The following is a 22,362-nucleotide window of genomic DNA, read 5'->3' as shown; positions in this document are numbered from 1 at the left end:
GACCATTTGGTCCATTCCCACATTTTTGCGTCTCGTTCACTTGAGGCCAGGCCAGTGTCTCGTGTGAAGAGGCCAGTATTTTGCTGACATGGACGGGAGCCAGACTGGTGCCACCCGTGTGTTAGCAGGATGGTGTCGTATGGACGGGAGCCAGATCAGTGCCACCCGTGTATGACCTGGACTGTGTTCGATCCATGGGACTGTCACGCCATGGAAGAGCCAGTATTCGTGCCGTGTTTTACCTATGGGACTGTCACACCTAGGGAAACTCGTGCCTGGAACTGTGTCTTACCTATGGGACTGTCACTCCATAGGAAGACCAGGATTTTTATGTAATAAATGTCGTGCCAGTTTTGTGCCGACAAATATTTTGTACATGTTCCATGAACGGGAGATATGTCCATGTTACTTTTTGCACATGCACACATATTTTGCATGTTTGAAACTGTTTTCGCATGACATGTATTCGTGTGTTTGCCTGCCTGACGTGTTACTTACTGAGCGGGGACGCCTGCCAGTGAGTCGTGAAGTGTGCCCTGTATTCTGACAAGTTTCAGTGCATGTGAACAGGTGGTAAAGTATATCGTACATGTTTGTTTTAATGTTTTAAATACTAACCCTTTGATTTATAAGGTTAGGGGTCCACACTTATTTAAAAGTGGGCACCCCCTTTGGGCACCCACTTTGGGGCCAAGGTGGGGAGCCTCACTTTTAAGTGAGTGTGGGGGTGGGCATGGTCACCAACCCCCACTAGTCCCCTTCATGCATGCGTGGGAAAACTTTAGTGAAACCTTCACTTAAATTTTATTAAAGAAATCCCTCTCTCTCAAGTGTGGATGCATCGTTTTTCTATTTGGCGCATGATCATCAACCTGGAGTCACCTTCGTTGGCTTCCTGGCGGCTGGAGTTCACCTTGTTGCTGCTTCAGGATACTACAGCTACACAAGAGGCGGCTGCCCCTCCATAGGCTGGCTGCAACTGCCCCTCTACAGGCGACTTTTCCCATCTCTTCTGCTGGCGTTGAATTACCTACAGGCTGCGCTGCCCTCTGTGCGCTGGAGTTACCTACAGGCTGCGCTGCCCTCTGTGCGCTGGAGTTACCTACCGGCTGCGCTGCCCTCTACTGTGCGCTGGTGTAATCTGCAGGCTGCAAACTGCTCTCTTTTCCCTCTCCAACGGGCGGCTGACTACCCTGCACAGAAGTTGCCACCTTTTGAGGGCTACGCCTCTAATCCTACAGCCAGCCGGCTCTTTGCAACAAGGTGCTTCCTAGTGGTTGTTTTCCCTCATCCTCTCAGGCGGCTGTGGTTTTCTTTTACGGAGATATCTGCTTTGGTGGTTCACCACGAGGCAACTGCTTCTTCATCACCTGGAAGACTTCATCATTCCACAAGTCTTGGTCTTTTATCAACCAATTACAAGTAAGTGATTTTCAGATTTGAGTAAAGCATTTAATGTTTAAAATCTGGTAAAAGATTCGTCCCGCTCGGCCTACACCCGTTCGGTGCCGGGTTGTCCAAGCTATATGGGCGAACCTCGGTCCAAAGGTGCTGAGATCGGGAGAGCCAGGCGTTAGTACGAGAGCGCCTGTCTGTGCGTGGTCTCGGAACACCAGTGTGGTGCTCTCCGCGGAGTCCAGTGAAAGCACAGGACCGTAGCGATTGGACCACACCAGTGGTCGATCTTCTTCGAGTTTCTACATCGAAATTCGAGCTATTTGTTTAGTACTGTTTTCATATGTACATGGACATTATCTGGTTCTCAGAACCCATGGAGCATTGTATTCTTTAAATACTCCCAATAAATATATCATATATTGAGGGGGGGGTCGGCCCGTTCCGGCCCCAGTGCTGGTGTCCATCTTTCCATTTCTGTTCATTTAAAGTTCAAGTTATTTTTAAGTTGTCCATTTTATATTTGTGGTTTTAAAGTTGTGCTATTAAACGTGTAGGTGTCCAATTGAGTCTTTCCCACTTGACGGGATCGGTTTCAATGCCCACACTTGTCCTGCTCCATTTTCACAGGGCCATGACACTGGATGTTCCATGAGAGGATCCTCATGGATGAGCTATGGCAAGTGAAGCAACCGCCACTGGCTCACCCCTCTCAGTCGGCGCGGATGATCTGCCCTCCACTCTGTGAGTCTTGGGCGCCGGCTTGGAGGGAGAATAGTCACTGTCTGTCCGGGTGCGGAGTCTCTCCAAAAAGAGGGTGACCTGTCTCTGTGTCCAGCCCCACTCCACCTTCGCCCTGTCCAGGGCATAGGCGTGAGACCAATCCTCTTCATATATGTATCTAAAGGTAGGCTGCACCCTCGGGGCGGCATGGAGGAGAATCAGTAGCACCGCCTCAACTGAGGTGTGTACCGGATCTGCCCGCCAATCTCCTATACCAAACAAGCTCATGCGGGTTGAGTGTAATCGGGTCTGCAAAAGGTCCGTGAGCCCCAAGTCACTGAAGTGGTGAGAAAACTCCAGTATCTGATCACGCAAAACTTCCTCTATAGAGTTGCAATCCCATGCTGTGTCTGGGGCAACACTGAGAGGAAAGGAGAAGGCCACCATGCTGCTCACCACTGAAGGAGAACGAGAGGGATGGCACACCACGCAAACTCGCAAGGGCGCGACCAGTGTCTCGAACGGGCCAGCATCCAACTGGAGACACCTGAAAAAACCGTAATCCACTAGGAGCCCCATCACTCGCGGGGGCCCCCCAGGGGAGGCTGGAGAGAACTCTGTGGCGGGCGAAGCTAGGATCGCCATCTCCACCGGCCCGGAGTGGCGGTGGAACAGCCGTTGGACTGAACTCTGGCCTACCCAGCTGCGCTGCCCCGGGGCAGTGGGTGGTCTGGTGAAGTATCCTGGAGAGGCCGAGGGAGGGATGGGGGCTCGCAGAGAGGAGGGGGGAGAGCGAGGAGAGGATGGAGAGGCATCTGCCAGAGGATAGGTGTCAGGGGGGCCGCCGGGGGAGGCGGGAGGGGGGGGGCTGGGGAGGGAGAGGGGGGGTGGAAGGAGTGCTCTCCGGGTGAGGGGAAGAGGAGCCGGGGGTCGCAGAGTGCGGCCCAGGATCCTCAGGAATCTGCTCCATGGAGGGGGCCGGGCCCCCCACGGGGGGAGGCGGGAGCGGGGTCTCCACGTGGGAGGCTCCATCGGCGGCCTCAACGGGCACTGAGTCTGAATCCTCGTCCATCGGGGTGGGACCTGCTGGCCGCCTATCCCTGACTGGAGCATAAGTGCGGGTAGGTGCCTGTCCGCCAGCCTGTGCGGCCTGCTGGCGTCGGTCCCTGCGGGCCGGGCGTTTCTGCCGGCGAACCTCCTGCCATCCGCCAGCCGCTTGGGTCTGCTCGGCATCCTCCGTCGGGGCCTGCTCGTGAGATGATTGTGCCTGCTGAGGCGAGCCAGGGATGTCCGGTCTCTGAGGTGCATGGCCACCCCTCGGGTCTCCTGCAGGGGGTCCAGAGGCGGCAGCGCGTGAAGGATGAACCCCCTTGCGGGGATAGGCGCGTGCGAGATGGCCCATCTCCCGACAGGTGTAGCACTGGCCGGGGAGGCCCGAATACTCCACGCGCTGTATCAGATGTCCTCCAGAAAGACAAGGGAGGAGGATCGTCTTCGGGAGGGACTCCGGTGACAGAACCACAACACGAATGGCTGGGAGTCTTGCTGCCCGAGCTATCACTGAAGCCGCTGTCTGAGGCGTCTCCACCACCTGCCCGAACGCCTTGCCAATGGATGACAAGAGGGGCAAGTACTCCCTACGGAGTCCAGGAAAGCAGATAGTGACGGGAAAACTGGTCGCACCTGCTAGCGGGTCAGAAGCGGGGTCGAAACCGTGAGTCCATCGCACCAGGAACGCCCGGGAAGAGCGGAGGGCAATGGGGCTCCGAGCCAGCACCATCTGAGCTGCCTGGGGGGACTTGAAATCCACCTGGTAGTAGCCACGTCCCAAAAAATCTACGCTGACGATCTTGGCAGGCACGCCAACAAGGCTGCCTTGCAGAAGGTCGCGAAGCTCTCTCCGCATCGGACGGCTACCCACTATCTTGCAGACCAAGGAGGAGGCCTCAAGAGCGGAAACTGTGGAAACAAACAACTGATGATCTTCAGCTGTGAACTCCAGACGGAGACCGGAATCGGCAGGGGTAGTCGGAGCGGCTTCCATGGAGTCCTCCAGAGGGAAAAGGCCAGAAACCGGGGTCACCAACGGGAGGGACACAGCCCTGCGAGGAACAGGAGAGGCGGAAGGTTACAGGATAGCGGGGGCGGGGCGGGGGGGGGAGGGGGGAGTTGAGGCGGGGGAGCTAGCGGTGGGGGGAGGGGCGAGACGGAAGGGGAGGGGAGGGAGAAGGCGGGGGGGAAGAGCCGCGCAGCGGAGGAGAAGGCGGAGGGGGCAGAGGTGGCGGGGGAGAGAAGCGAGGCGGAGGAGGAGGCGGCGTGGGGGGTAGAGAGGCGGGGGAAGAGATGGCGGGGGAAGGAAGTGAGGAAGAAGGCGGGGGAGGAAACGTGGAAGGAGGCGGAGGAGGAGAAGGCAGGGAGGGAAAGAAGGCGGGGGAGGATGCGAGGAAGGAGGCGGGGGAGGATGCGAGGGAGCGATGGCGGAGGAGGATGCGAGGCTGAAGGCGGGGGAGAGATGGTGAGGAAGGGTGCGAGGAAGGAGGCGGGGGAGAGGACGGAGGAGAAGACGGGGGACAGGCGGGGGGGAGAGGGGGGCGCGACGGCGAGAAGCAGCGGGAGGGGGGGAGGCGGAGCTCGCAGGCGCAGATCACAGTCGCGTAGGCAGTCGTTGAAGCACACGCTACAGATCCTTGAAAAATCACATTTTTTTCCAATCTTTAGAGTCTTGTTCATTCCATGAACTCTGTCTTTTGGATACATATGCACGAAGCATATCCTCCAAAATTTTATTCACTCTTTCTGTCTGGCCATCAGATTGAGGATGATCTGAGGAACTCAAATTCAACGTTGTTTCCAACTTCTCAAAAACAAGTTTCCAAAAATCACTCGTAAACTTAGAGTCCCTATCACTGACTATGTCTTGCGGTAACCCGTACAGTCTAAACAATTGCTCGATAAACTGCCGTGCTAATTGCGTAGCTGTAATAGTCTTCCGGGTCGGTAAAAATCTAGCCATTTTTGTCAAGCGATCTACCACAACCCAAATAAAATCATGGCCTTGATGTGTTCTTGGCAATCCGGTAATAAAATCCATGGAAATACTTTCCCATTTATTACCTAGGATTTGCAAAGGATGCAACAACCCAGCCTGTCTAAAGCGTTCAGTTTTATTTGCCTGACAAATTTGACACTTGAGAACATAATCTTCTACATACCCTTTCATCTTTGGCCAATAAAAAGTGTGTTTCACTAACGATAGCGTCCTTTGTACCCCAAGGTGTCCAGCAGAAGGGGCGTCGTAACACTCCTTAAGAATCTTGGACCTAAATGTCCGGGATCTGTGGTACACAAATTTTGTCATTTTGAAACAGTAAACCATTCCGAATCATCCACTGGCCTCCTGCAGCTTGAATGGTAGGTTGTTCAGTCATTGAGTCTTGGTCAATCAATGAGCTCCCGTCCTGGATCTTCTGCCAAAATGGACAAAAATAACTATCAGTCTTGCAAAGCCCTCTCAATGACTGAAATCAGTCAGTAGAAATCTCGGTGAACGACAAAGTATTCACCGGGGGGTCGGCCCATTCCGGCCTCTATGCGGTGTCACGTGTGCAAGCTCCATTTTCAGCATTTGTGGATGTTTTGTCCAGCTTTTATGTTTTATGCAAAATGATGATGGATATGTGTTAAGACTGTGGCCATGTGGTATCAACAAGTGTGTCAAAGGCCCTATTCCCCCGGGCACCTGCCGCGAGTTTCATTGGTATCAGAGCATAGGCTTTCTTGGAAGCGAAGGCTTCCTTCTATCAATAAGGAAGAGAAAAGATCTTGAGTGGAGACCACACTTACCATCATTGCTATTAAGCATGGCCAGCCACTTCAGAGCGTATGAAGCAAGAGCATGAGCAATAGACAGCTTGGTCTAAGGATTTATGAATTCACAAAATTTATCTTGGAAGTATGGAGTTGGCTTTATGTGCACACGTTTAGCACTCTTTCCATATGGATATTGTGGATTATATTATCAAGCTTACAGGCAAGCTGTATGGAGATATATATCTTAGGATATCTTAAGGATATGGTGACGAGATATTTCTTCTGGCTTCATGACCAGCCTGGCAAAGAAAAGCTAAGTATACTTTGAGTTTGCAAAGTTAGTGCTTTTGCTATGAAGTGTTTTTGATGTTCACTAACCCTTGTATAGCTATGCAAGGAGAAAGGTGTTGTTGTTTGCCTTGAGATGGTTTCAGGGAAACATTGTCTATGGCTCCCTTTAATGAGATGAATTCTTTTCATGGCTCCCTTTATTGGGATGGAATATATCTATGGAGATTTCTTTCTTGGACGAGATTTATATAGATATTGGGCTTCACAAGCAATTTTTATGGACGAATCTGTCCGAGTTTATAGAGAAGAAATCTTTGGTTATCTCATGGATATGATGCTTTTATGGATAAAGTCCACCTCTACTCCAAGGTGTGTGGTTAGCACGGAGTATGTGGTAAGAGTTATGGTATACAAGGATTATGGTATACAGGTCTATGGATTCCTGGACTTCTTTTGTAGGGATTTGGATCCATCCTCAAGATTATGGATTATGTTTATGACGCCCTTTTACTAGGATGGATTATTCTTTATAGCTCCCTTTATTTGGGATGCATTGGCCTTATGGAACTCATGGTTCACATACCTTGTGTTATGGAACTCATGGTTCACATACCTTGTGTAGTGTTCTCTTGAAGATTGTTTCTACCATGAGGGTGGAACAATAGAGAGCAGATGGAAGGGAACATGGACACTTCAAAGGGTAGTGACAAGCACAACATACCCTGTGTAGTGTTCTTCTGTCCTACGTGCTCTCTTGAAGATTGTTTCTACCATGTGTGGGTGGAACAATAGAGAGCAGATGGAAGGGAACATGGGCACTTGAGAGGGTAGTGTGAGTTGGTGGCCGAAATGCCTATAAACTATGTGTAGCAGAAATGCTTATGGAACACCAGGTTATCTATGCTTGCGAGTGATTGTTTTATCTTGTTACTTGAGCCCACCTCTCATCCAAGGTGTGTGGTGAGAGTACCAACACGGAGTGCAAGTGGTAAAGTGGACATGACGGGACTTATGTCTATGCCAAGGGTCATGTGGACCGATGTCTTATTGGCAGGAGACTTATTTTGTCTCGCCCATTTACTTGGAACATGGATTATGATATCTGGACTTATAGGACTGTTTTGTCTCGCCCATTTACTTGGGACATGGATTATGATATCTGGACTTATGGGACTGATTTGTCTCGCCCATTTATCTTGGGACATGATTATGATATCTGGACTTATGGGACTATTTTTGTCTCGCCCATTTATCTTGGGACATGATTTTGATATTGGTATGATGGAGACTTATTTAGTCTCGCCCATTTCTTTGGGACATGGATTCTTCAGTTATATTGGATTTTTGAGACTGTCTCGTCTCGCCCAATCGATGGGACATGATTATATCTTGAATATATGGCTTGAAGCTTAAAGTTGCGGATAACTTTTAAGAAGTTGGGGAGGATGTCACCAGCCTGGACATTTCCCAGTCTGAAAGGGGTCTGGTGGACTCCAGGATGTTTAAATATTTGGAAAGTACAAGCTTTGGGAATGGGGGATTATCCTAGAATACAAAGGACCGCACTCCTAAAATTTAGGAGAGTTGCTATTTTTGGCCCGACTCCGATGGAAATTCTGTTCACGTCATTACATCTGGAATTGAGCAGATACCAAGAGTTGGCAAAGTGCCTATGACAGTATGTCTAGGAGTTGGGATGTTTTTAGAGATAAAGTTTATGGAAGGACCCATCTCTTAGATTGGGACATGTGGCAAGAAAGTGGACCAAAGTGAGACAAGTGGCCTGACACTTGTTAGAAAGTGGATCAAAGTGAGACAAGTGGCCTCACACTTGTCACTTCAGCTATTGTGTGGCTCTCCACTTGTCATTGTAGCCTTCTCTTGCCATTTTAGCTCATGGGAGGCCCAAATCTATAAATTGGAGCCCTCTCTCTTCATTAATGGAGGCTCTCTTGCTGCACACTAGCCTCTACCACCGTTACAGGCTGCCCTAATGATGGCTACTCTCTTTTTCTCTCTCTTGAAGGCTGCCCATGAAGAATACCGGCTGTTGGGGACTGTTTTGGAGGCTTCCATCACGAAGAAATATTGAAGGCAAGGGTATTTAATCATTTATTATGTGACGCTCCACATGCGAAGAAGAGGACCACCAATTGTTGTCCAGAGATCTGCTCCAAACGCCAACACCACGAAAGCGCAGGACCGACAATCCCCTCTCAAGTGAAGGCAAGGCTGAATGAAGCACATGAGAAGAAACACCTCCACTGCTGCCCAGGGCTGAAAACGCAGCCCACGCACCACCACCACCAACAGATGATGGAGAAAATAGCATAGGAGAGAGAGCTGCTGCCACCACAAAAACGTAGGCACCAAAAGTGAAGCACAGCACTCTAGAAGAAAAAAACGCTGCCACCAATGTGAAAAACGCAGCGTTCAGGATGAAAACGCAGCAGCCAGAGGAAATCGCAGCCACTAAGTGGTGAGGAAAACGCAGCCGCCTGGAAATTTGCACAAAACGCAGCACTCTGCTACATATGTACCAAAAAAGCAAGCCGCCTTCTGCTCCCAAAAACGCTGAACTTCTTGCAGAAAGGAAACTCACTGCCTCCTCTTTGAAGTGCCGGTCATCTAAGTGACTGATACCATGATAAAGCTGCACAATGCGGAAGCAAAACATAGGAGAGAGGGAGAGCAAAGGAGAGAGAGAGACATCAGACAATGAACATCATGTTATGTAGCAAGAGGCTTTCACAATGGCAATACCAGCCGACAGATGGTGTAGAACATGTGCCTGTGAATTGGTTAGATGGATAACAAGTGAATATGGGAGGGCCCCTTTTAAGTGATGTTGGGAAGCTGGCCGACTGCCCATGACCAACTAAAAAGGAAGAAAAAAGGATAAACCCATAAATAGGCATTCCCCAAAATACACTGAGATGCACAATTTCTAATGCGTATCCCCTTGAGAAGTTTCTCATATGTGAGAAACATGGGGAAACCCACCGTTCCTCTCCATAGGTGTCATGTGCAAGACCATAGTTGTTACGAGGCGCGCCTCTGACCGTTAAGGCGTACGAGTCTTCCGAGGCATTCCAGGTGTCTAGGCATAGTTGATTTTTTTTTTGACCGTTTCTAGATTATGCCTGTTTCTGACCATTTGGGATTTGCCCGTTTTTGTCCATTTGAGTCCCTAGATGGGGGCTATAAGGGCCCCTCTAAGCTCTCAACATTCACACACACTCTCTCTTGAGTCTCTCCCTCTCTCATACACACTCTCTCTCCCTCCCTTAAGGCTTAAACCTTGCCCAAGGCAGCCCCTCTCTCACACAGTCTCTCACTCTCTCTCACACTCTCTCTCCCTCTCTCATACACACCCAAGTGACACCCTCTCTCCCTCGGGCCTCCCTCAAGGCTCTCTCTCTCTCTCTCTCTCTCTCTCTCTCTCTCTATCTATCTATCTATCACTAACTATCTATATATATCTATCATTATATATATATAAATAATATAACAGACTCCTCTGACACACCTCTAATGTCTCTAAAAAATACCAGTCTTTCGAGGCGCGTACCATACCCGCCTCGTACCAAACGCCTCTGACGCCTCTAACAACCCTCTGCAAGACATGCATTGGCTGAACTCAGAGCTATTGATAAGGAGAGCTACCATTAAAGACAGATCAGAACCAAAGATTAGGTGATGGATTGTTGCTAGACATAGAGGGCTGTCGTCCAGAATTATACAGGTTATATCCAGTCAACTGCAGCAAATAGTCGGGTATTTGTCCAGGTAGCTGGTCGGCCAGTTTATATTGGCTTTTTCCAGCCTATAAAAGGCATCTATGCTCATTGTTTTGACGATTCAGCCCTATGCTTGGCTGGGTCATAGGATTAGGTCTAGAGTAGGGTTTACACCTTTTCATGGAAGGCAGCCAAGGGCTGCAAGATAGATGTACCTTTTTATACGATATGAATATACTGAATACTCAGCTCTCTCTCTCTCTCTCTCTCTCTTTCTTCTCTCTTCCCTCTTCTCTCTTTTGCTTGCGTTTTGCATCAGCATGTTCCCAGATGGTGTGTAGGGCTAGATGGTGTGTAGGGCTGAAAGAAGACTCCCAGAGCTCTCGCATGTGACATTGGTATCAGAGCTTCAGGTTGGTACTGAAATATTGTTGTTACCCATGTCCTACCCACCCTTACTGCATCGTGCATGGATGAAACCATCGCATGTGTCTTGATCTTGTGGTGGTGTGGGAGCCAGGCAACATTGTTTCAGCATCAGGCTCACCAAGACTAAACACTGATTTAGTCCCAGATGAAGGTGCATAGGTCCAAGGCACAGGAAAGTGCACAAGTATGAGGCCCAAGGCAAGGAACACAAGACAAGGAAGAACTCCCAAGAGGTTGGTTGGTGGTGTTCCACAAAGCGCAAGGGGATGGCAGTCCTGTGAGTCTATCAGGTGCCACTTGGGGAACACCAGGAAAGGCTTTTAGGCAACGGTTCCAGGGGAGGTTGATCCTCCAAGGGGTGGAGTGAGAGTGCTAGACTCATTTCTTAGGAAAGAAGATCAGAGATTGTGTTTAGGGATAGGGCAGGAATGGAATGGGGACAAGATGGAACAGATGCGTAGATCCTCCATCAGAGTTAGAGTGGATTTGGAGATCGGGCCCGGTTTTTAGTGAAAAGGTTGCCAGAGTAGGAAGGATGACAGGGGGACTCCGGGAATAGAATGAGATGATGACAGTCATCCAAGAATACATATTGGAATCCCGTCATCAAGTTTAGTAGAGGGGGATGTCATGTGCAAGACATGCACAGGCTGAACTCAAAGCTATTAATGAGGAGAGCAACCATTAAAGATAGATCAGAACCAAAAATTAGGAGCATGTGTTGCTAGTTTTGGCAGGTGATGGACTGTTGCTGGACACAGAGGGCTGTTGGCTAGAATTATACAGGTTATATCCAGTCGGCTGTAGCAAATAGTCAAGTATTTTTCCAGGTAGCTGATCGGCCAGTTTATATAGTCTTTTTCTAGCCTATAAAAGGCATCTATGCTCGTTGTTTTGACGATTCAGCCCTTTGCTTGGCTGGGTCATAGGATTATGTCTAGACTAGGGTTTACACCTTTTCATGGAAGGGAGATGTACCTTTTTGTACCATATGAATATACTAAATACTCAGCTCTCTCTCTCTCTCTCTCTCTCTCTCTCTCTCTCCTTCGTTGGTGTGCCAATGGCGTAAACCTGTGCACCCTTGCTTGCGCTTCGCGCTGCTGGCGTTTGCACTTCGCTGCTCGCACGCTATTGCACATGCCCGCTTCGCACCCACCTGCGACCTGCGCGCTGCGCTAGTTGGCTCCCCTTATCCCACCCACCCTTCCTCAGCCCCCTGCTCGCGCTACGCGTTGGTGGCCTCTCCCTGTTCGTATCCACCTGCTCGTGCTGCTCTGCTCGCGCTACGCACCCTGGCTGTGCTGCGCTTGGCGCTGCCCTGTCCACGCTGTGCTGCGCCTATTAGTACCCACCAGCCTGAGCTGCGCTGCTTGCGCTGTGCACTCCCTATTGTGCTGTGCCTGGCGTTGCTGTGCTCGCGCTGTGCTGGCCTGCTTGCACTGTGCTTGTGTTGCCAGAAATACTCTCTCTCATTTCTCTCTCTCTCTCTCTCTCTCTCTCTCTGTGCTTGCCTGCTTGTGGGAAGCACTGCAGAATAATCTCGAGGAATGGCTTCGAGTCTCCAAGAGAAGCTCGAGGCTCTCGAGACAGCAATGAAAGCACTAATCAAGGAAAACAAGAAGACATCTGATTCCAACCTCAATGAGGTGGAGAACAAGTTACACCGGCACATCATGGCCCTCGAAGTACGGGTCACGGAACTTGAACAAGAGAACACGACACTCAAAGAGGAGGTGTACATTGAAAGTGGAAGTGGTAGCCGTCAAGAACACCGAGAAGGAAGAAGGGGAGATCAATGGCAACACTCTCACGGCCATCAAAGAAGAGATCTCCAAGGAGATCACAAAAGACATGGAGGGGAAACTTGAAGCCAAGCAATTAGGATGGGTTGAAGTGGTGAAGAAGAATATCCATAAAGAGGTGAGGGAGGAGACTCAAAGGGAAGAACACCAAATCATTCACACCACCATTGAGGAGGAGAAGATGAGGCAGGCCTGCCGCCTCAACATTGGAGTCACAGGTATAACCGAGACACCCGACTCCACTCTCGAGAAAGATGGACAGCTTCTATGCACGAAGCTTAGCTACATGGAAGAGGATGCTCTCCCCTTCACCAAAGCATGGAGAGCCGGGAAAGACTCAACACACAAGCGAGCCTCATCCAACAGTTTGCAGGGGAGACGGAGAGAGCCACCTTCATGAGGAGGAAGAGGGTGATTATACGAGGATCACAGGGAGATCCCATCTATTTAGATGACGACCTTACGAGGATGCAGATAGAACACAGGAAAACATGCATGCCGAGAGTCCTACAGGCCCAGAAAGAGGGCAAGAGAGCATTCTATCAGGATGATCGTGTCATCATCGATGGCAAGGCCACCGATTAGCGCCAGGCGGCCTATGGGACATCGGCTATGGAGGATCTAGATTCACAGATACACACAGTAGTTTGGAACTGCAATGGAGCACTTTGGATACATCCTGGGAGGATGGAGGAGGTCATGGAGGGATGGGACATCATACTACTTACAGAGACACACTAGAGCCCAGAGAGGGGGCTACCCAAAGTAGAGGAGTGGGAGTCTACATACAGGGGGACCACACGACAGAGCACATCGAGAGGATTTGGAGGTATAGCGGTACTCTTCAGGCGAGAGCTACATGAGCGCCTACGGGTGGTAGCACGTGACCAGGAGGCTAGTTACATGTGGATCAAACTGTAGCTCTCGGCAGAGAGGGTGTTATACATTGCTCTATGCTACTTCTCTCCTAGAGGATCGAGATATGCCATGATAGCAGAGGAGGAGAGTAGAGAGGAGGAGGAGGACACAGGGCCATCGGGAGAGTCACCATATGCAGCCCTTTCAGATGAGATCATACACTACTCCAACCTATCATACACTACTCCAACCTGGGGGAAGTCCTCCTTATGGGGGACTTCAATGCACGGACACAGAGGTGACAGTGCGACATTTATGATTATGAGCACCCCGAGGTGATGCACACACTAGAGGTGGAGGACACGGGAGCTTGCAGGGTGTCAGAGGACATGGGGCCGGATAACATCAGATATGGTCATTACCTACTTGAGTTGGGAGCCCGACACCATCTCGTTATTTATAACGGGATGAGACAGTGGCAAGATTCAGGAGCATTGACATGCTTTCCACGGTTAGGGGGAGGTAGCATAGTGGACTACATCATGGGGTCCATGGAGACCACAGAGGCAGGGACATTTTTCACCATCCCTCCCCTTGTCCTATCGGTGTGGATCCACATACCTCTTGCTGTCACTGGCGAGCTCCACACTAGCACCCCCACATCCCACACAGGCATCGCATACCACTTTCTACTTCAACCATGACTTGGCAGACATATATGAGCATCATGTATATGACGGGCTACTCCAGATGGACCCCTGGACACACTCACCACTTAGATGTCATCTCTACTACATACGACCGCCACCCGCAGCTTTCCCCATCATACACACAGATAGATTTGGGAGCATGCCCGAGAATCGGTGGTATGATGATGAGTGCAGAGAGCTATATAGACACCTCCGTGCCCAGAGAATACTGGGGACCATTACACAGAGACAGGTGAGCCGACAGATACGGATCCTCACACGCCGTAAGAGGCGTGCATATATGAGGAGGCACAATACTGGGATATGTACCACCTTCTCATGAGCAGAGATACAACCTTTGCATGGCGCAAGATGAGAGAGCCTCGCCCTCGTACCCCGATTGAGGATCCACACACATGGCGCACATATGCAAAGAGCCTCTACCATATCCCTCAGCAACTGTCACCAATTGGCCGACCATTTGGTTCATCTCCAGATTTGTGTCTCGTTCACTTGAGGCCAGGTCAGTGTCTCATGTGAAGGGGCCAGTATTTTTGCATAACATGGACGGGAGCCAGACTGGTGCCACCCGTGTGTTAGCAAGACGGTGTCGTATGGACGGGAGCCAGACTGGTGCCACCCGTGTATGACCTGGACTGTGTTCTATCCATGGGATTGTCACGCCATGGAAGAGCCAGTATTTGTGCTGTCTTGCCTATGGGATTGTCACTCCATAGGGAGGCTCGTGCCTGGATCTGTGTCTTACCTATGGGACTGTCATTCCATAGGAAGACCGGGATTTCTGTTTGTCTGTCATGCCATCATTGTGCCCGACAGATGTTTTGTACTTGTTCCATGAACGGGAGATATGGGCATGATACTATTTGCACATGCATTCATGTTTTGCATGTTTGGAACTGTTTTCACATGACTTGTATTCTTGTGTTTGCTTGTTTGACGTGCCACTTACTGAGCGGGGACGCTTGCCAGTGAGTCGTGAAGTTTGCTCTGTCTTCTGACGAGTTTTGTTGCGTGTGAACAGGTGGTAAGTGTATTGCACTTGTTTGTTTAATAGCTTTCTTTCTAACCTTTATTTTTATAAGGTTGTAAGTTCACATTCATTTAAGAGTGGGCACCCATGTATGGGCCAAGGTGGGGAGGGAAACCCCACTCTGAACCTTTTATGTGTGGGGGTGGGTGCATGGCCACCTACCCACACCCCACCTTGAAACTGGCCGCCCCCATGCAAGCTAGGGGAGCCGGCCAGCTGTGGTCGTGTGCTCTCCCTCCAACACCTACATATGCATGACCACCTCATCGGCTGGGATACACGATTGAGCAAGCGATCATCTCCTCTCCGACGCTCTCCATAGCCGGCTGTACTCTCTACACACAGGCGGCTGCGTGGGGCTGCACTTCCACAGGCTGTACAAGTGGCTGTTCTATTTACACAGGCGGCTGCCCTCTTCCACAAGCGGCTGCGCTCAGACCTCCAGGCGGTTGCATACTCTTCCTTCGTGCCAGTAGACTGCTGCGCCCTGGTGTCCATCTCTAGTAGCTGCACCTCGGGTATTTGTTTGCCACTCGCGAGCTACAAGTAAGTGGATTGAGATTTAAGTAAAGGATATTGTTGTAAATCTGACAAAGGATTCTCTCTACCGCTAACACCCGTTCGGTGCTGGGTAGTCCAAGCTTTTGGAGAACCACGGTCCATGGGTGCCGAGATCGGGAGAGCTAGGCGTTAATATAGGAGCGCCTGTTTGTGCGTGGTCCTGGAACACCAGTGGGGCGCTCTCCGCGGATTGCAGTGAAGGCAGAGGACCGTAGAGACTGAACTACACAAGTGGATTGCTCTCCTTCAAACGTCTACTTCGAGTATCTTGTTGAACCCATGGAGCATTGTATTTGTTAAATACTCTGGTTCTTTGAACCCATGGAGCATTGTATTTGTTAAATACTCCCAATAATATATCATATATTGAGGGGGGGGGGGTCGGCCCCAGTGCTGGTGTCCATTGATCAACATTTCATTTCATTTCAATTTTCAGTTGTTATTAAGTTGTCCATTCAAATTGTGATATTTAAGTTGTGCTATTACGCGTGTGGGTGTCCAACGGAGTCTATTCCCACTTGACGGGATCGGTTATAGCAACCGCCGATACCACAGCTACAGGAGCCTCGCCCTACCACCACCTCTACTTTCTGTTACCGCCTCAATGGTAGAGAGAGCTATTCGCCGGTTATAGCATGGGAGATTGGCTGACCACATAGGTATACAAAGTGAGCATCTTATTTATGCAACTGACACACTGGCACCCTTTGTTGCTCACCTCTTTAATAGGGCACTAGTGGAGGGCCTACCTCTGAGATGTTTGATTGATCAGGCTAGGGCGCGGGAGAGGAGATTATACTGCTGCTTTGTGGATTTCCGCAAAGCATTTGACACGGTGCCACGGGAGAGACTCTTCCAGCGCCTCCAGTTATTGGGGATCCCATTAGAGATGGTCTGGGGCATCATGCTTTATATGAGCAGGTCCTCGGACACATACGATGCCTCGGGGGGCTATCTGATGTTATTGCTAGCACCACAGGTGTGAAACAAGGATGCCCACTCTCTCCTACACTATTTGGGCTATACATTGATGAGGTGGCTGACTTCATTGTTCACGGCGGTGGGGACGGGGTAGACATCTCAGGTACCACAATCCACATTATGCTATATGCAGATGATATTATTTTGGTCTCTGAGTCGCAGATGGGACTACATCATCATCTCCATGCACTCCATGACTTCTGCACACAGAGGGGACTTACAGTGAACCTTGGGAAAACCAAGGTCATGATTTTCCACACCTCAGGGCTGGTTCGACGACGATAGGCCATATTCACACTAGCAGGAGGACAGGTAGAGGTGGTAGACTCATATGTGTACTTGGGGATTACATTCGCGACTCCGCCAGGAAGATTTACTATGGCACAGGTAGCCAGGGAGACTCACATGAGGGTATGTAGCTTTGGCCATGCTAGAGAGACAATGTCACGAGGCACAGTTCTAGGAGCCCCGCATGAAGGAGTGGTTGTTTGACACACTAGTCACCCTTGCTTTGATGTATGCTGCAACAGCATGGGAACCTGGGCTCGCCACCTCCACATGGTCTCAGATAGAAAGGCCTCAGATTCTCATGCTCTAAAGGATGATCCGCAACAAACCCTCTGTCCCACATGACATTGTCCGAGGGGAGTTTGTTGCACCTCCTATGCTAGTGGAGGCCCTCTTCCAGACGATCTGCTTCATACAGAGGATCAGAGATATGCCATCAGATCGACTCTCACATAGAGCTTTTGAGGCGTCCAGGCAGCTCACCGAGAGTGGAGATAGGAGATCATGGTATTCACAGATGATATAGTGGCTCACTTAGCATGGTCTCAGCATAGATCACCTGCCACCTTTCTAGTATGATATACATGAACCACACACCTAGCTCTCACAACGAGAGGAACAGAGTCCTTCGGTAGGATTTATGGCTGCGATACACTTAGGAGGCTTGGATTACACCCAGTCAGCCTCTACCGCCGAAGATGCTATACTATAGAGATCAGTTTATGCGTATCTGAGCGGATGGATTCATTCATCGACCCGAATATATGGATGTGTACATGCCTCACAGTGCCCGAGTGGCAATTGGCCAGCTTAGAGTGTCATCACACCAGCTTGAGATTGAGACAGGTAGGGCAGCACGGATCCCCAGAGCAGAGAGGATATGCAGACTATGCCAGGAGGAGGTTGAGAGTGAGGAGCATTATGTATGCAGATGTAGAGCATATAGTGTCAATAGAGAGAGATACACCACCATCTTCAGTGGACATCCCTCACTCCGCCAAATCATGGAGTCCACAGACCAGCGCAGATTTGGCCAGTTCTTGCTAGAGACAGCGCGCCATAGAGAGACACTGCTACGGACTCATACCACGTAGAGGTGGGCGACAGCTCCAGCTCACTGATTTCTTCCAGAGATCTATCCTAGTGCCTACCCTGACACAAGAGGGGGCTACACTTCAGCGCGCTATGGACCTCTGAGCCAGACGGAGACCAAGAGCACTAGGCTACCAGAGTCCCAGACTACATCAAAGGGAGATCACAGAGATACGGGCTCGACATTAGCACCATTTTCAAGAGCGGCTCGCTCACTTATCTACATTGCATTCTTGTATACCCTACGCATATAGGTTGCATACTGAGCCTCTAGCAGTAGTGCTCCATCCATCACACCCCCCCACTAGCTCAGTACTTTCATAGTTTATTTCATGTTCATTTTGTCCTTTTTTCTGGACATCTAGAGGACATCGACAATTGTACATTGATTTGTCTCATAGGTCGAGTTCGGCCTCTAGTAGACGTTAATACAACTTTCTTTCTTTCTCTTCTCCCTCTTCTGCTTGCGTTTTGCATCAGCGTGTTTCGAGATGGTGTTTAGGGCTGAAAGAAGACTCCCAGAGCTTCCGCATGTGACAACAGGAAACGTTTTCCCCATGAAAAACCGGTTTCCCCATGTGCGCCTTCCTAAATGGTGTTTCATCTGTGTCTAGTTGTTGTTTCCAACGTTTTTGGAGACTGGAACTACGATTACAAGGGGGGTCGGCCCTTTCCGGCCCTATTGCAGTGTCATTTTTCAGCATTGCTATCTTGTTTTGGCATTACTAGTTTAAGGGTGTGTCAAGATTATGCTCAATCCCAATTTAGGGAATTGCTCTGTGTGTGTATTGTTGGTTGGGGCGCGTGGGGGGGTGGGGGGGAGTATCTTGGTCATTAGGACTTAGTGCCGGTGTTTGTGTGGTTAATTGTGTGTGGGTGTTTTGGGGGTAGGTATCTTGGTCATTGGGACTTAGTGCCGGTGTTTGTGTGGTCAATTGTGTGGATGTTTCAAATTTAATTGTTGTCTAATATCAAAATGATAAGCATAGGATGATGTGTCTGCAGGATGGAGAGCATGTATGGTAGACAAGACTTTTTATAGGCAAGCTGAATACTCCTGTTTTTTTTACTAGGGAGAAAATTGGAGGCGTTAGGAGTATTGAGTGGTGCACAACAACGCTTTGAAGAGAAACATCCATGGGGTTTGCAGGTTCCGTTGATTTGCTCAGATGGTGCCATTGTTGCATATTCATGGAAGCGCCAAATTGCAGGTCAAGCAGCAGCCTCAGCAGTTGAGAGAACTAGGTATGGTTTACTTTGTAAGTCATCTTGTTGCCACTGGATTTTCTGAAATTTTATGCAATAAGTGAATCACATGTTTTGTCTATTGGGTGGTGTGAAGGTTGGCGTTGAAGGCCTTCACAGAGCAGAAAAAACGTTTTTTCCCACGTTTTGGTGATGCTTGCGAGGAAGGGAGTGATGCAGTCGTTGCTTTGCCAGCAGACAAAAGGGCCAGAATTGCTAGCGTGGATGGGAATATGCCGGATCAAGCAAAGGCTGATCAGAGCTGTCAGGGCCCTCTGCTTCTGGATCTTCTCAAGTCCTGGCAAACAGAAGTACCAGGAATGACCATTGCTGCTTTCACCAGGTTGGAGTGGGTGAAACACAAATCTGCAATGACACTTCAGAAGAGCAGTGGACCTGTTGCATCTGGCTTGGACAAACCAGCATCTGCCTTCAAGCCAGGCTTGGATGCATCTTCAGTAGAAAAGGTTGCCATTTTGGAAGTGACAGTGCCTGCAGTTTTCAAAGCCATCATCTCCTTGTTTCCTTCTGGTAGTACGGCCCCAGATGCAGTCTCTGTGTTTTCTGCTGATGAGGTAGCTGCATGGCAATGCTTTTAAATGGGTTGAAACTTTAGAGTGTTGGCCATTGATGTACTGTCTGGCAGGTCTGCAGTAATGCTCACTTAGGGGGGACATCTTCCCATGCGATATTCCGGCGAGTGTCGGTAAGTGACCTGTATGGGAATTTCCCAAGGACTGGACTTAAGTACAGTTCTCGTGGTTGAACAATATGATTTTTTGCATTGATTACTGTTCATGCAGGAGTGTGCCACGAGTGCACTGCAGTGCTTTCTTCAGTCGGCTCGTCCATCAGCAGTATCAGCACTAAATCTTCTTCTGGTATGGCCTTGATAAGGGATGTTCTTGTGATTGGTCACGTGCAGAAGTTAACACATAAGTTGCTTAGTTGTTTTTTTGTTTGGTTTTATGGTGAAGTGTTCACTTGCTGACTACTGAATCCTTTAAGATATGTAGGCTAGGGCCTTTTTGAAAATAACTGTACCCACTCAGTAAGCTCCAGCATTACAAGTTCAAATTTGTAGGAGAAAAGACCGAGTTGCAGGTAGTAGGAACTTCTGTAGCAAGAGAGAGCCTTAAGGATTGTTTGGGCAGTTTGTGGGACAGTTACAAAAGAGGGCTGGCTGATGCTGACCATAGCAATGGTGCACTGTTAGCATCCCCCCTTACAAAGAAGACATTTTCTCTTCTGTACGTGCTGAATAGCAATGGTGTACACTGTCAGCATGAAGAGCTTAGCATCCTCCCCATCCTCTCTCCCCCTTACAAAGAAGACCTTTTCCCTTCGGTACTTGGTACGCCCCACAATGAAATGTGCTGGATAGGCAAGCCTTGACCACTTTCTGCAAAATCTTAGTGCCCTCTTTAATGACACCTAATGGCATTCCAACTCTGCTGGCTTTAGCATCCCCTCCATCCTCTCCCCCCCTTACAAAGAAGATATTTTCTCTTCTATACGTGCTGGATAGCAATAGCGTACACTGTCAGCATGAAGAGCTTAGCATCCTCCCCATCCTCTCTCCCCCTTACAAAGAAGAACTTTTCCCTTTGGTACTTGGTACGTGCCACAATGAAATGTGCTGGATAGGCAAGCCTTGACCACTTTCTGCAAAATCTTAGTGCCCTCTTTAATGACACCTAATGGCATTCCAACTCTGCTGGCTTTCAAGAAATTTTCTCCCTTCAAAAACTGCACAGAGCCTTGTGCTTTCATATGCCCAAGATGGGCTTAAAAAACTAAAAGAACATCAACAATTTTGCATGGGTTGCATGCAATTTGCAGGACACAATCCCAAGGTCACATAATGTTCTTCTTTGACAAAAGTAAATCCACCAGGGTGCTGCTTTAGTGTCTTGCATGAGGAGAACCCACACTTGGGTCATGAAACAGATAAAGTACATACTTCCTGCAAAACAATTGAAGGTACTGTACAGAGATATGAAGCATCCAGAGATGATTGAAAATTAACCTGGAAATTTCGTTGTCACATGCATCACTGCCTCTCAGAACATGCACTTGGACATGGTAAACTGACAGCTAGATCAGAATGATATGAAAAAACGGTGCAAACGATGCTGAGAGGGGAGTAAAGATTGCCACAGAACGAAAAGAGTGTTTGTGTGGCAGGGATGGGGTAGGCTCCTTTTTGTCTTCTGCCTTCAGCGACTAGTGTTTGCGTCAGGGTGGTGTGACCTCTGCATTCCTCTCAATTCACTCTGTTGATTCACATTAGGGCTTGTGTTTTTCTGCCTATCTGACACCAATAGAATATTATTTTTCTGGTTTTTAATGCAGCACTGGCTATGTACATATCGGTCTCTTTTCTCAAAGCCTTGCAGGTGAGGCTGTTTATGAGTTTGTGGTTTAAGAGCTCTTGCGTTGGAAAAATTCTGGATGAACACAGGGTCTTTACAGACAAAAACCCTGACTGTGAAAAGGGGAGATTTTACTTGCCTGTCCTTCACGGGCAGGCGATATTTCCTGTGCGGTCCAACGGGTTGGGGAAAAATATGTGTGTAAAGACCCTCATTCTTGTTAATTTTTTTTATCATATGCTTATGTGGCTGTATTACCCGTGTTTCTTGCAGTCAATGCAAACGGGTTTTGGCTCTTGATCGCCCGTCTGATCTCCTTTTACCACCTGTGATCAGGCCATTTCAGCAAGTGCTGAAGGTTTCTCCTTCCTTGCTGTCAGTTAAGGTAGAGGATTTGAACGACGAAAATGTCGTAGCATATCATCTGTCATGTACACCCAAAGAAGAAATTATCAGTAGCTAATTTTACAAGCTTTTAGTAATGGCTAACTCCTTTTGAAGGTAATGAAAAGCTAAAGATGATAACGAGTTTTTCTCAAGTAGGTTATCTTACATGTTTATACTTATGTTGTCAGTCTGCCCTTTCTTGGGTCAAAGAACAGCCATTGAAATCTTAGTTTTCACTTGAAAGTCGTGAAAACTTATTTTTTAATTCCCTGGTATTAAGTTTTGTGTTTAATGTAACTTGAGGTTGCTAACGGTATGCTTGCCTAGCATGGTGTCGGGTTGCTTTTGTTTCTCCTAGGTGGCTTCAGATTAGTCACGCTTGACTTAAAAATTCTACCAATTATCAAAATCATCTGAAAACTCTCTGAAGCATTTAAGAATCCCATTTTGAGGGAGTCGTGAGAACCCTTATGTATGTGATACAGTAATAACTGATCAACTTTAATTACAACTTTATTCAGTTACCTGCATATTCTTGTGAGGTTTCAGGGCTGCAACCAACCAAAAACCAAAAAAAAAAAAAAAAACAAAAATCGAAGTAAGAAACATAAACAGCCTTCATGTCTATTTACTGAAATTTAA

At 48.8% G+C, this 22,362-nt stretch overlaps 1 protein-coding gene across 1 annotated transcript in view; it reads left to right on the top strand.

The window, feature by feature from the left end:
- Positions 1–21,872, top strand: part of LOC147605758 (mediator of RNA polymerase II transcription subunit) — a 54,294-nt gene extending 32,422 nt beyond the window's left edge. The window contains exons 2-7 of the mRNA XM_086793592.1: positions 18,787–18,958; positions 19,056–19,533; positions 19,605–19,664; positions 19,762–19,839; positions 21,314–21,357; positions 21,607–21,872. Of these exons, the coding sequence (XP_086649718.1) occupies positions 18,787–18,958; positions 19,056–19,533; positions 19,605–19,664; positions 19,762–19,839; positions 21,314–21,357; positions 21,607–21,796 (1,022 nt within the window). The 3' untranslated portion in view covers positions 21,797–21,872. The remainder of the gene's footprint in view (positions 1–18,786; positions 18,959–19,055; positions 19,534–19,604; positions 19,665–19,761; positions 19,840–21,313; positions 21,358–21,606) is intronic.
- Positions 21,873–22,362: the final 490 nt, after the last annotated feature.

Source organism: Cibotium barometz, chromosome 59 (assembly GCF_041138505.1).
Source record: "Cibotium barometz isolate CiBa-2024 chromosome 59, ASM4113850v1, whole genome shotgun sequence".
In the NCBI taxonomy this organism is placed as follows: domain Eukaryota; kingdom Viridiplantae; phylum Streptophyta; class Polypodiopsida; order Cyatheales; family Cibotiaceae; genus Cibotium; species Cibotium barometz.
Note: the sequence above shows the minus strand (reverse complement) of the source record. Positions and strands in the feature narration are given on the sequence as shown.